A 12185-nucleotide genomic window follows, 5' to 3' on the forward strand; every position below is an offset into this window, starting at 1 on the left:
CAAAGATACATCCAGGCAATGAGACACCAGAAATTGATATGACATAACTGAGCTTTCTCATTCAGTTATAAAATTAGGCACAAACAAACAAAGAAACCAATATGCCTAGCTGGGTTCCAGTGGCTCACCCATGGAATTCTAGCCAATAAGGAGGCTCAGATCTGAGGATGTTGGTCCAAAGCCAGCCCAGAGAGAAAAGTCTGTGACATTCATATCTCCAGTGAACACCAGAAAACTAGAAGTGGGTGCTGTAGCTCCAAGTGGTAGAGTGATAGCCTAGAACTAGCTCCAAGAGAGCACCCAGGCCCCGAGTTCAAATCCCAGGACCAGCCAAAGTAAAAAAACACCCACCCAAGTCACACTGGGAGGCTTCCCACAGGATCAGTAGCTGCCCTTTTCAAAAGTGTCAAGCTCATACTAAAGAAAAGACAGTGGAAATGTCACAGACTGGAGGAGGCAGAGGAGGGCTGACAGATCAAGGGAAAGCAGGATCCTGGATGGATCCTGAGTGGGAGTGCCAGTTCTGAGGCTTGAACTCAAGACCTGGGCACTGGCTCTTAGCTGTTTCGCTCAAGGCTGGCACTCTACCACTTGAGCCACCACTTTACTTCAGGCTTTTTGATGGTTTGTTGGAGAGAAGAGGCTCACAGACTTTCCTGCCCAAGCTAGCTTTGAAACTTAATCCTAAAATCTCAGCCTGCTGATGAGTTAGGATTACAAGCATAACCCAACAGTGCCAGCTATATTTTCTGATTTATCTTGCAATAAAAATAAAAAGATTGGGGGGGAGGGGGGAGGCTGGGAAGGGATGTGAAGGGTAAACAAAGGAGGAGGCTGCAATGCTTGGTAAGAAATGTACGCATTATCCTGCCCACGTAATTGTAACTCCTCTGTACAGTATGTTCACAAATAAAATTAAATTAAATTTAAAAAAATAAAATAAAAAGATTGTTTTCAAAATACATACTTGGGAGGGAACAAGGGAGAGGCTCTGCTAGTACTGTTGACTCTAGCCGTTTTTGTCTTATGCTACAGCTGCAGGGCAGGCCACATGGGCAGGGTGTGGTTCAGGCACAGGCTCATCCTGCCTAGAACAAGGAGGTAAAAATGAGGTGTACATAGTTCTGACAATAGCTAGTGGTCTTGTTTGGCCTTCTAGTGTAGAGAGCAGAAGGAAATAAAATGAGGAAATAATAGTTGAGGGCACAGTATGTAATCTCATTATGCCATGACAAGATATTTGTTCTTAACCTGTCAAGCAAAAGAGAAAAGGTATATGTTTCTCATCAAGGATAGATACCACCTCAGTGGTCACTTCTCAGTCCTCTTTGCAAACAAATCCCAATTTTGTCTCATCATCCATTCTGTTGGTTTCTGTGTTTACATGGGATGTCTGGTGCTGCAACTGCCAACTTGGGATGATGAACTTTAGCCTGTGGAGAATATACTCAGTATGGTCAATTCAAAAGATGGTAGGAATATAAATATAAGAAGACAGACTAGGTGCCAGTGGCTCAGGCCTGTAATCCTATCTACTCAGGAAGCTGAGATCTGAGGATCATGGTTCAAAGCCAGCCCAGGCAGGAAAACCTGTGAAACTCTTATCTCCAATAAACCACCAGAAAATCAGAAGTGGCCCTGTGGCTAAAGTGGTAGAGTGCTAGCCTTGAGCTGAGTTGCTCAGGGACAAAGCCCAGGCCCAGAGTTCAAGCCCCATGGCTCACAAAACAAAAGACAAAAAAAGAAGACAGTACTGAGCCACTGAATTAATGAATTCTACCGTCTCCCTTGTGCTATGGTTATTATTTTTTTTCTTTTTTTTTTGCCAGGGCTGAGGACTGAACTCAGGGCCTTGCACACGTGCCAGGCTTGCACCCTTCCCCTGGATAACCCCCCAGCCCCACTGTGGTTATTATTATGTGAAATAATAAATCTTCCTCTCACTGAAATGAGTTAGGCCTTCTAAAATTACACCTAAAAGCAACCAAAATTATGCTTGAGTCCTAAGGGAAAATAAAAGGCATCTAGAAGTAATACAAGAAGAAAAATATAGGTTAAAAAAATAAAATAAAGGCTAAAATGCATTATGTGCGTAGGGCTCTGAAAAATCTCCCAGGCCTGAAGAAACTCACCTGGAGTTTCAGAAGCCAGCTCCAATTTACATTTAACCATCTAAGTCTAGTTGCTATCAAGTTCTTAGAGGCAGTGATCCCTGAGAAGAGGAAGAAAAATGAAAGGGAAATAAAATTGAACAACTGCCAGTGGAGAAACCAGCTTTACATGATCCATTTCCTTCCAGGGAATCTCTATTTGTCTGAAGAGAATTTCTTCATCAGATCCCTGGCCCCAAGTCAGAGACAGGTATATGAGGAGGAGACAGGACAGGGCAGCCTAAGATGGACAGTGACTCATCTGGAATGGAAGAAAGAGCTAGCATGTGGCAGAGACTGAGCCCAAAGCTAAGCCTGACTCGATCCAGAACCTTCCCAATGCACTGTCATGCCAGAAATGAAAGCCAAGCTGCAAAGCCACCAAGAGCTGCTTCTAAGCCATTCTGAAAAGTGCCCACATTCACCCAGGCGTCTCACCAGAGACCCCAGGTATAGTCCAGCAGAGCACTTGAAAGCAGAAACCCAAGAAGCAAAGCAGGTGGCCTGCATCCAAATTCAAGAAATGTAACTCACTCAATTGTCACTCTGGCCAGGCCTGAGATTTCCAGTCAGTCCCCTACACTCTAGCCTGAGGACAGTACCTATTAGGATGAGACCATATAAGACATGGATGAAGGCCCTGTCTGACTGCCACTGCCATTAAGAACAGCATTATAGATGGGTGCCCATGGCGCATGCCTGTAATCCTAATCAGGATGCTGAGATCTGAGGACCATGCTGTGAAGCCATCCTAGGCAGAAAAGTCAATGAGGCTCCTTATCTCCAATAAAGCAACAAAAAAGCCAGAAGTGGAGCTATGACTCAAGTAGCAGAGTGCTAACCTTGAGCAAAAAGCTGAGGGACAACTTCTAGGATGGTGGTGTGGGGAAAGACTAATACCACAAGCCCCTTTAGGACAGGTGCTCTCACTTATGCCCATTTCCTTCAGAGCATTGCATAGCCCTCACCTTACTGACTTGCCTCTCCCTGTTTTAACACAGGATATTCACTTGGCCAGTCTATCTTGCAGCATCCCTAGCAAAGCAGCTTTTTCTCTGGGGTTTAACCAAGGAGCCAATACTGTCTGTGATTGGTTAACTGTGCACAGTCCAGAATCAATGATACCTGGGGTCCATCTGGCTTGGCCATCTACTGTTGTAGCTTACAGCGTATTGTTCAACACTTCTGTTTTCTTATAATAGTTCTTGCTCATGGGTCCTAACGGTCACAATAAAATAACTAATAGGGTTACTTGTGTACACACACACACACACACACACCACTGCAACAGTACTACAAGGGAAACAAGGCAACTCAACAGGGAGCTTCAGGATTCAAACATCTACCACATCCTAAGTATTTCCTGTTCCTTCTTAAGTAATTATTAATATTATTCCTATTTTGGTGCAAGTACTGGAGAGTGAACTCAGAGCTGGGACACTGAGCCCCACTCAACTGGGGACTGAACTATCCCTAAGCTTTTTTGTTTTTGTTTTTTGTTTTGGGTCTGGTCATGGGGCCTGAACTCTGGGCCTGTGCACTGTCCCTTAGCTCTTCAGATCAAGGCTAGCACTCTACCACTTGAGCCACAGCACCACTTCTGGCTTTTTTCTTTTATTACTTATGTGGTGCTGAGGAATGGAACTAGGGCCTCATGCATGCAAGACAAGCGCTCTACCACTGAGCCACCTTCCTAGCCCCTCCTTAAGCTTTTTCTGCTCGAGGCTAGTGCTCTACCACTTGAGCCACAGCACCACTTCTGGCTTTTTTCTTTTTTTACTTATGCGATGCTGAGGAATGGAACCAGGGCCTCATGCATGCAAGACAAGCGCACTACCACTGAGCCACCTTCCTAGCCCTTCCTTAAGCTTTTTCTGCTCGAGGCTAGTGCTATACCATTTGAGCCATACCTCCAGTTCTGGCTTTTTGCAGGTTAATTGGAGATAAAGAGCCTCACAGACTTTTCTTTCCAGGCTGGCTTCAAACCAGGACCCTCAGATCTCAGACTCCTGAATTGCTAGGATTACAGTGGTGAGCCACCCGCACCTGGGTACAATCTGTTTTTTGAATGTTTTTTTGAATGTTTTTTATATCTATTAGATATGGAGATTAGGAATCTCTGCTGCTCTCTTTTTTTCTTAGCTGTATTTTCTTTTTCTTAGCCCCTTCCTTAAATGATTCTTTATTATTTATTTATTTATTTATTTTTATTTATTTATTTTTTGGTCAGGGGTCCTGAACTCTGAGCTTGGGCACTATCCCGCAGCTCTTCAGCTCAAGGCAAGTGCTCTACTGCTTGAGTCACAGTGCCACTTCTGGGTTTCTAGTGGTTTATTGGAGATGAGAGCATCATGGACTTTCCTGCCTGGGCTGGCTTTGAACCATGATCCTCAGATCTCAGCCTCCTGAGTAGCTAGGATTACAGGTATGAGCCACTGGCGCCCAGCCCTTAAACAATTGATTCCCTATCTGGTAAGAGGAACAATGATTTCACCTCCTAATGAGTAGGTTGTCACAGATAGCAGTCTGTGAGCATGAGACCTGGCATATAATAACTACTTACTGAAACAGGCATGACCTGTAAGGGCAGAAAGAAAAGGAGCTAATGAAGGGGACTCCAGGAGTACAAGGCAGCTCTTCTCTGATAACACTAAGAGCTCCCAGAGGTCAGGAATAGAATCCTCAGATCTATGACCCCACATGGACAATAGGCTGATTCTCTACATATCTGATTTCACAGCGATCTTAGTACCAAGAGTGGCTCCTTTGTGCCAGGACAGGAAGGAAGGAAGAGGACGGGGGGGCCATAGACAGGCAGCTCCTGAAACAGATCACCAGGTGACAAAATGAAGACAAGAGTATAATCAGGAGACCATCACATCCTCTGCAAGCTTCTCCCACCAGAGGCCAGCAGCAGAGGAAGGCAGACAGCCCACTGTGGGTGAACATGAGCACCACACTGGGAAGGCCCAGAATGGTGAACCAAAGAAATATAGGAAGGGGAGAGCTTTGGAGATGTATATCAGCTCTGACTTTTACCAATCTTGAGATTGCTCCTCATGGTCCTCAATTTCCTTATCTGTACAAGGTGGAAAATTATCATCTTGATCAAATACAAGGACAGGGGAGCCCTTGTTCCAAAGAGAGACATAAATGGTAGTCATGTTATGGAGATTTTTTTTCTGAAGGTAAAAACTAACCTCCTAGCCAGATACTAGTGGCTAATACCTGAAATCCTAGCTACTCAGGAGGCTAAGATCTGAGGATCATGGTTTTCAGCCAGCTCAGAAAGAAAGGTAAGTCTTTGAGACACATAGCTCCAAATAACCACCAAAAAGCCAGATGTGGAGCTGGGACTCAAGTGGTAGAACACCAGCCTTGAGGAAAAACAAACAAACAAAATCTCCTGGCCTTGCATTTAAGACCTAGCCCTGCATTCAAGCCCTAGGATCCGCAAGAAGGAAAAAAGGAGGAAAAAAAAAAAAACTCTCCTCAAACAAGAATACAAGCTAAGAGGTTTTCAGCTGAATGCAACTAAAATAAAAATGGGAGAGCCCGTTGTTTCCTGAGGATGACTATTTATGAGGCCAATTTCATTTTCAAGTGCTAATGAGTCCCCAAAGCAGACCCATGTACAGCCTGGAGTCCAGAAGAGTGGGAAGACACCCAACCCAAACTTTGTGGAAGCTCCAAGGACACTTGTGGCGCTCAATCAGAGTGTAATGATCAGAGCAATAATCTAAATAATGAACAAGATAAAGTGTGGTGGAGGGGAGGAGAGAGAAGATACAGGTGGAAAGGAATAGTACTTAAGTTTTTTGTATTTCCTCAAGACAAACTTCTGTCTGGAATAGATTAATTCCATCTATATATTAATGTGGATTACTAATTAATGAGTTAAAAATGCTTTCAACACAAGAAGTGCTAAGAAAATGCTTAAAAATAATGAGTCTCTGGGTATGTCTCCAAAAGAAATATGCTAGCTTCTGTAATTTTCTCTCTCTCTTGTAACATTTAAAATGTTATGGTTTGCCAGGCATTGGTGGCTCCTGCCTGTAATCCCAGCTACTCAGGAGGCTGAGATCTGAGAACCGAGGTTCAAAGCCATCCCAGGAAGGAAAGTCCGTGTGACTACTATCTCCAATAAACCACTAGAAAACCTGAAGTGGCACTGTGGCTCAAGCAGTAGAGTTCTCGCCTTGAGCTGAAGAGCACAAGGACAGTGTCCCAGCCCAGAGTTCAAGCCTCACAACCAACCAAAAAAAAATATTATGGTTTGAAGGAAATGGAAGGGAATCATGGAAATTCACTTAAAGCACAAAATCAGGAAATTGGAAAGCCTGGTCAGGTAACTAACTTCCTTGAAGTCCTATGAACACTATCAATGCACATTCCCCAGTGCGCTGAGAGCGCTGTTGCACACATCTGAGCTGCAGTTCATTCTTGGGATACTTGAGCATAGATGATGTCTTGAGTGTCTTCATAGCCCTGCCACACAACACTTTACCAGGTGCACAGCAAACAGTCAATAATATGTTACATCACCAGGTCTTCTCAAAAGAGATGGGCATGCCTAACTATGCAGGAAGCTGAGATCTAAGGATAGAAGTTCAAATCCAACACAAACAGAAACATCAAAGAGACCCTTACCTCTAATGCATCAGCAAAACCCTAAATTGGAGGTATGGCTTAAGTGGTAGAGTACCAGCCTTGAATGAAAAAGCTAAAGGACAGCACCCAGGCATTGAGTTTAAGCTCTAGTACTGACACAGAAAGAGATAGATTGGGAGGTGGGGGGGGGGGGGGGAGTAAAGTTTAAAAAAGGAAGAAAAAGATTTTTGGCATTGGAGAACTATGAAGGCCCACGGACTAGGTGATCAAGGTCAAATTGACAGTGAAAATACATCAACTTTGTGCTAAGAATGGCATTTACTTCTCTGGTTTTCTCCTCCCAAATCCATGAACTTCAATCTAAAATCAAAAACACATGAGATGAATCCCAACAGATTCTAAAGCATGTCTGACTAGGGCTCCTCAAAACCATCCAAGCTGCCCCCAAACAAGGGCAGTGTCAGAAGCTGTCACAGCCAAGAGGAGCCCAAGAAGCCATAGCAACTCAATGTGAAGAGGTTTCCTGGAAGGATTTTACAGAAGTAGAAACAAGCCTGAGAAGACCCAGAGCCCAGCTAAAGTCTCACAGACAGAGCAGGAACCCCAACCTTCCCTCATATCCACTTGGTGAAAAGATTCTCACTGACAAGCTGATGATGCTTTCTTTACATGTACAGTGACAAGACCTTTGTAAATTTGTCACTGAAATGCAATTCTCAGAAGTGGTGCTGTGCCTCAAGAGGTAGAGCGCTGACCTTAAGCTGAAGAGCACAGGGACAGCGCTCAGGCAAAGAGTTTAAGCCTCACGACCACCACCAAAACAACCAAAAAACAACTAATAATCCTAAAATGCAATTCTCCTTCTCTGGAAACCCCAACTTCTCTTGAACACAAGTCCTGTATAATTTGGCACTGAAGCACCTCATGGACCTCAGAGCATCATGTAGCGAGAGTCAAAACTGAGGCCCAAAGTGGGAGCCAGTGTTTTCCCAATTTCTAGTTTAGGATCTGGTGCTCTACTTGGGCTGATGCTTCAACACTGGCCAGATCCAAAACTCTCCCTTCTATCCTGCACACACCAAGAACCAGTTTAGGACTCTGGGATAAATTCAAAGACCAGCTTCTGGTCTTTGCTAGCATTGTGGCTGGTGTGGTGCAAGGACATATGTGTGGAAAGTGGTTTGGTATTTAGCTACATGTCCTTTTGCCATGGGACACTATGCCAGGGCCACACAGAAAGTCCATCCCTGGCAGGGTAAGGATCCAGACATAAACACACAGCTTTCAAGGGGCTAGGAAGGTGGCTCAGTAATAGAGTGCTTGCCTCACATGCATGAGAACTTGGGTTCAATTCCTCAGCACCACATAAACAGAAAAAGCTGGAAGCAGCAAGTGGTAGAGTGCTGGCCTTGAGCTGAAGAGCTAAGGGACAGCACCCAGGTCCAGGGTTCAAATACCAAGACTGGAAAAAAAACACAAAAACAAACAACCACCACCACAACAAACAAAAACAGCTTCCAACTAGGGTGTGTGGAAAAGGCAAAGTTCTGCAGGCTGGCGAGGTGGCTGCATTTCCTTCCCCTGTGTGGGCCCCATCCATCAGCCTCCCTGAGGGATCTCAGCTACTTGTAGGGCACATTTTCTAAATGTGAACCTGTTTTTCTTATGAGAATCAAAGTGCTCCAACTAACTGCAAGATCATAAATACTCAAAAGTGACTGTTAATAGCAGTGGCAGTTTGCAAAATACCAAATGGCAGCAAGAAGTGGATGTCATAACTTACTTCTTTGCTCTCCCATGTTCACAGAGGTGTTATGCAGGGTGTTTTTTTTTTCCTGGTGGTTCTCTTTTTTGTTTTGTTTTTTAAGTGATGAGATCTTCTTTCAAGTAGGTTCACAGGGGCTCCCTGGGACTTCAGGCAGATACTAAAAAGAAAACCAAAGAAGCCTACAATTCCAAGCCTAAAAGCTAATTTAAAAAATATGCCTAATATCCCAATGCTAGTGGCGCATACCTGTAATCCTAGCTACTCAGGAGGCTAAGATCATTAAATTATGGTTCATGGCCAATGCAGGCAGGGAAATCTATGAGACTCTTATCTCTAATTAACTAGAAAGAAATGTAGGAAGTAGAGGTATAGCTTTCGTGGTATAGCACCAGCCCTGCATGAAAGAAGCTAAGTTTACCATTCTTTTACACATGAAAAAAATCAGGTCCCAAAAGGTCATTTGTCCAGGCCACTCAGCTACAGGACAAATTGGGAGATGTGAACAGAAGGTATCTAACTTTAGAACTCAGGGCATGGCTCTCACCCTGCTACATTCCCAGTCAAAGCAGACCAAAGAAGGATGGAGGACCTCAGCAAAAACCATCCCTGTGGCCATGTATTGTGGTACTCAGGAAACAGAGGCAAGAAGAACACTAAGAGTATGAGGTAAACATGGGCTACATAGACAGATCCTGTCTTAGAAAAACAATCCTTGTGCACAGGAGCAGCCTAGGGACTATGTGAGTATCACATTATGGGAACCTGTCATTATTAGCTCAATGAACAAAAGGATAAACTTTTAGAAAATAGCCAAGATCCCTATATGAAATGGTGGACATAGAGGCCTAGTTTTGCCACCCACTGTCTTTTTGGCCTTTGTTCCTTTATCACTTAAATGGTGCAAATACCACCTTCTCATTGTTAAGACAATTTTGGTGAGCTCACATATGTGAAAAGTTCTTTGAAAAACACAAAGTGCTGTATAAATTGTGTTATTAATGAAAATCTCTAAAAATTAAGTCAAGTTGCTAAAATTCATTCTCTCAGATCCCTTTTCCAGAGGCAGAAAGTGAGGTGAAAAGAGATGAAAATAACTTGCCTAAAGTTCCAACATTGAGAAGGAATGTCACATACATGGCAGGAGGTCTGGAGTGTCATTTGTTCTTCCTGCCCTCCAGTCCATCCTGTTTACCACTGCACACACACATGCAAATACACACACACACACACACACACACACACACACACACACACTCCCCTCTTTAGCAAACAAAGGTGCTGGGCAAGTAATTGCTAGGCCTCAGAAGGAGGACACTAGCACTTCTAGTGTCACTGCTGTGACCTTTGACCAAGAGGAGAACTTTCAGCACTAGAACAGAGCTTCTCCCATACAGATAACATTGGGGAGAGCAGAGGGTCAGCAGCCCAGTACTACTGCCAACAGTAAGGAAATAACTCCAAGTTCCTCGTACTTGCAGAATCCTACACACTAGACCATTTTCCTCGGTCCCCATCTCCTCTATTTTCTGACATTCAGTAACATTGTAGAAGGATAAGTTACAGAATCCTACAATCAGGGTTCATAGGAACTCAGATCCTAAGGATTGCCTACTCTAACTCCTCCCATCTGGCATTCCAATTTCCTCCAGTTTCAACTTTGAATTCTTCCAAGGATGGGGAGCTCACTACTTCAGGACCAGCTGACACTCCCACACACTTACCGAGATTCCATGATAGAGCAAGCACACAATGTAGCAGGGATGAGGCACATGAACCTTCCTCAGGACTAGCCACAGGGTAGAGGGGCCCAGTACAAAGTGACAACACAGCACCTTTTGTTCAAATATTAATACTTTCCAGATAGCAACAGGAGAAGGTTAAACTAAGAATAAGCCTTTTTCTGCGTCAGCCCTAGAAATTGAACTCAGGGCCTGGCACTGCCCTGGAACTTATTTTGCTCTAGGCTAGCACCCTACCATTGAACCATAGCACCACTTCTAGTGTTTTGTTGTTGTTGGTTGTGGGGCTTGAACTCTGGGCCTGGGCACTATCCTTCAGCTCTTCCGCTCAAGGCAAGCACTCTACCATTTAAGCTACTGTGCCACTTCTGGTTTTCCAGTGGCTTACTGGAGATAGGAGTCTCATGGCCTCTCCTGTCCAGGCTCACTTTGAACCTTGATCCTCAGATGCAGCCTCCTGAGTAGGTAGGATTACAAGTGTGAGCCACCAGCACTTGGCCACTTCCAGCTTTTCCTTGGCTAACTGGAAATAAATGTCTCATGGACTTTCCTGCCTGGGCTGGCTTCAAAACAATGATCCTCAGGTCTCAGTCTCCTCAACAGCTAAGATTACAGGCATGAGAGACTAGCGCCCACCCTAATTACAAGCCTCTGTGCCTCTGCATTGCTTCTGATATTAAATTCAGTGGGCCTGAATTCATCTATTGGCTAATACTACTAGTCATTTACTTAGTTGAGGTAATGATATCAATTTCTGGGGCATAAATAAGTTAACTATTTAGGAATCTTAGAATTCAGAGTAAACACCATTTTTGTGCCTCAAATACTACAAGTTGCATTTTAAGATGTGCAATGAGGGGATGGGAAGGTGGCTCAGTGGTAGAGTGCTGGTTTTGCATGCATAAGGCCCTGGGTTTGATCCTCAGCACCACATAAGAGAAAAAGCCAAAAGGGGCACTGTGGCTCAAATGGCAGAGCACTAGCCTTGAGATGAAGATCTGAGGGATAAGGAGATGTGAGGGCAGGGATGGGAGGGGAAAAACAAAGGAGGAGGCAACAATACTTGATAAGAAATGTACTTATTACCTTGCTCATGTAATTCTAACCCCTCTGTACGGTATTTTCACAATAAAAAAATATTAAAAAAAAAAAAAAAAAAGCAGAGGGATAGTGCCCAGGCCCAGAATTCAGGTTCCATGACCAAAAAAAAAAAAAAAGTGCACTGAAATGCATGCTAAAGTTACACACTTAGGTACAGAAAGAGTTTGAGGAGTAAGTAATCTGTACATCACCTCATTCAAAGCTGCAGACTGCTCTTCAGCTGCTGGCTCCTGACACCTCTGCAGACCATGAAGGCACCAGGCAAGAAGAATCACAGCCATCACTGAGGCTGGAGCCAGTTTTGTGGGATCCAGTGTTGAGTTGCTGGAAGGCAGGGAGAGGCTCCTTAAAAAATATGAAATTAAGGCACTGTCAGAATACATCAGTAAGTGATGACATGTCACCCCATCTGGACTGTCCCATTGCAAGATCCCCAGCACCACCGAAGAGGAGGATCCACCAATATATCAGATGGCCAACTGTTAAGAGATTCTCAGAGTGGAAGGAAGGGGGCTCAGGCCTATGGTGAATATGACACTGGCCACCACCCAAACTCAGCGTGTTAAAAGTTATGGATTAGATTGAACTGGTAAAGAAAGTAGAGCTAGATTGGTACTGGTGACTCACACCTGTCATCCAAGCTAGTCAGGAGGCTGAAGGCTGACAATCATGATTTAAAGGCAGTCTCTTCAGAAAAGTCCATGAGCCTCTTATCTCCAATGAAACAGAAAAAAAGCTGGAAGTGCAGGTGTGGCTCAAGTGGGAGAACATCAGCCTTGAGAAAAAAAGCTTGGTTGACAAAGTGATGCCTGGAGT

At 44.2% G+C, this 12185-nt stretch overlaps 1 protein-coding gene across 33 annotated transcripts in view; it reads right to left on the reverse strand.

Moving 5' to 3' along the window:
* LOC138827131 (protein FAM114A2-like) overlaps positions 1-12185 on the reverse strand; it is a 118013-nt gene that overhangs the window by 101594 nt on the left and 4234 nt on the right. For 27 of the 33 annotated variants that reach the window (XR_011371986.1, XM_070022610.1, XM_070022611.1 and 24 more), the window contains exons 2-3: positions 11561-11714; positions 8545-8686 (exon numbers count right to left, since the gene is read on the reverse strand). Coding sequence is in view for 6 of the 33 variants with exons in the window: in XM_070022591.1 (XP_069878692.1) it covers positions 11561-11714 (154 nt within the window). In the remaining 27 variants the exon portion in view is untranslated. The remainder of the gene's footprint in view (positions 1-8544; positions 8687-11560; positions 11715-12185) is intronic. The other 6 variants (XM_070022591.1, XM_070022590.1, XM_070022596.1 and 3 more) reach the window with 1 other exon arrangement.

The sequence above is a fragment of the Dipodomys merriami genome, unplaced genomic scaffold (assembly GCF_024711535.1).
Source record: "Dipodomys merriami isolate MVZ:Mamm:240054 unplaced genomic scaffold, mDipMer1.0.p SCAF_1509, whole genome shotgun sequence".
Lineage (NCBI taxonomy): Eukaryota > Metazoa > Chordata > Mammalia > Rodentia > Heteromyidae > Dipodomys > Dipodomys merriami.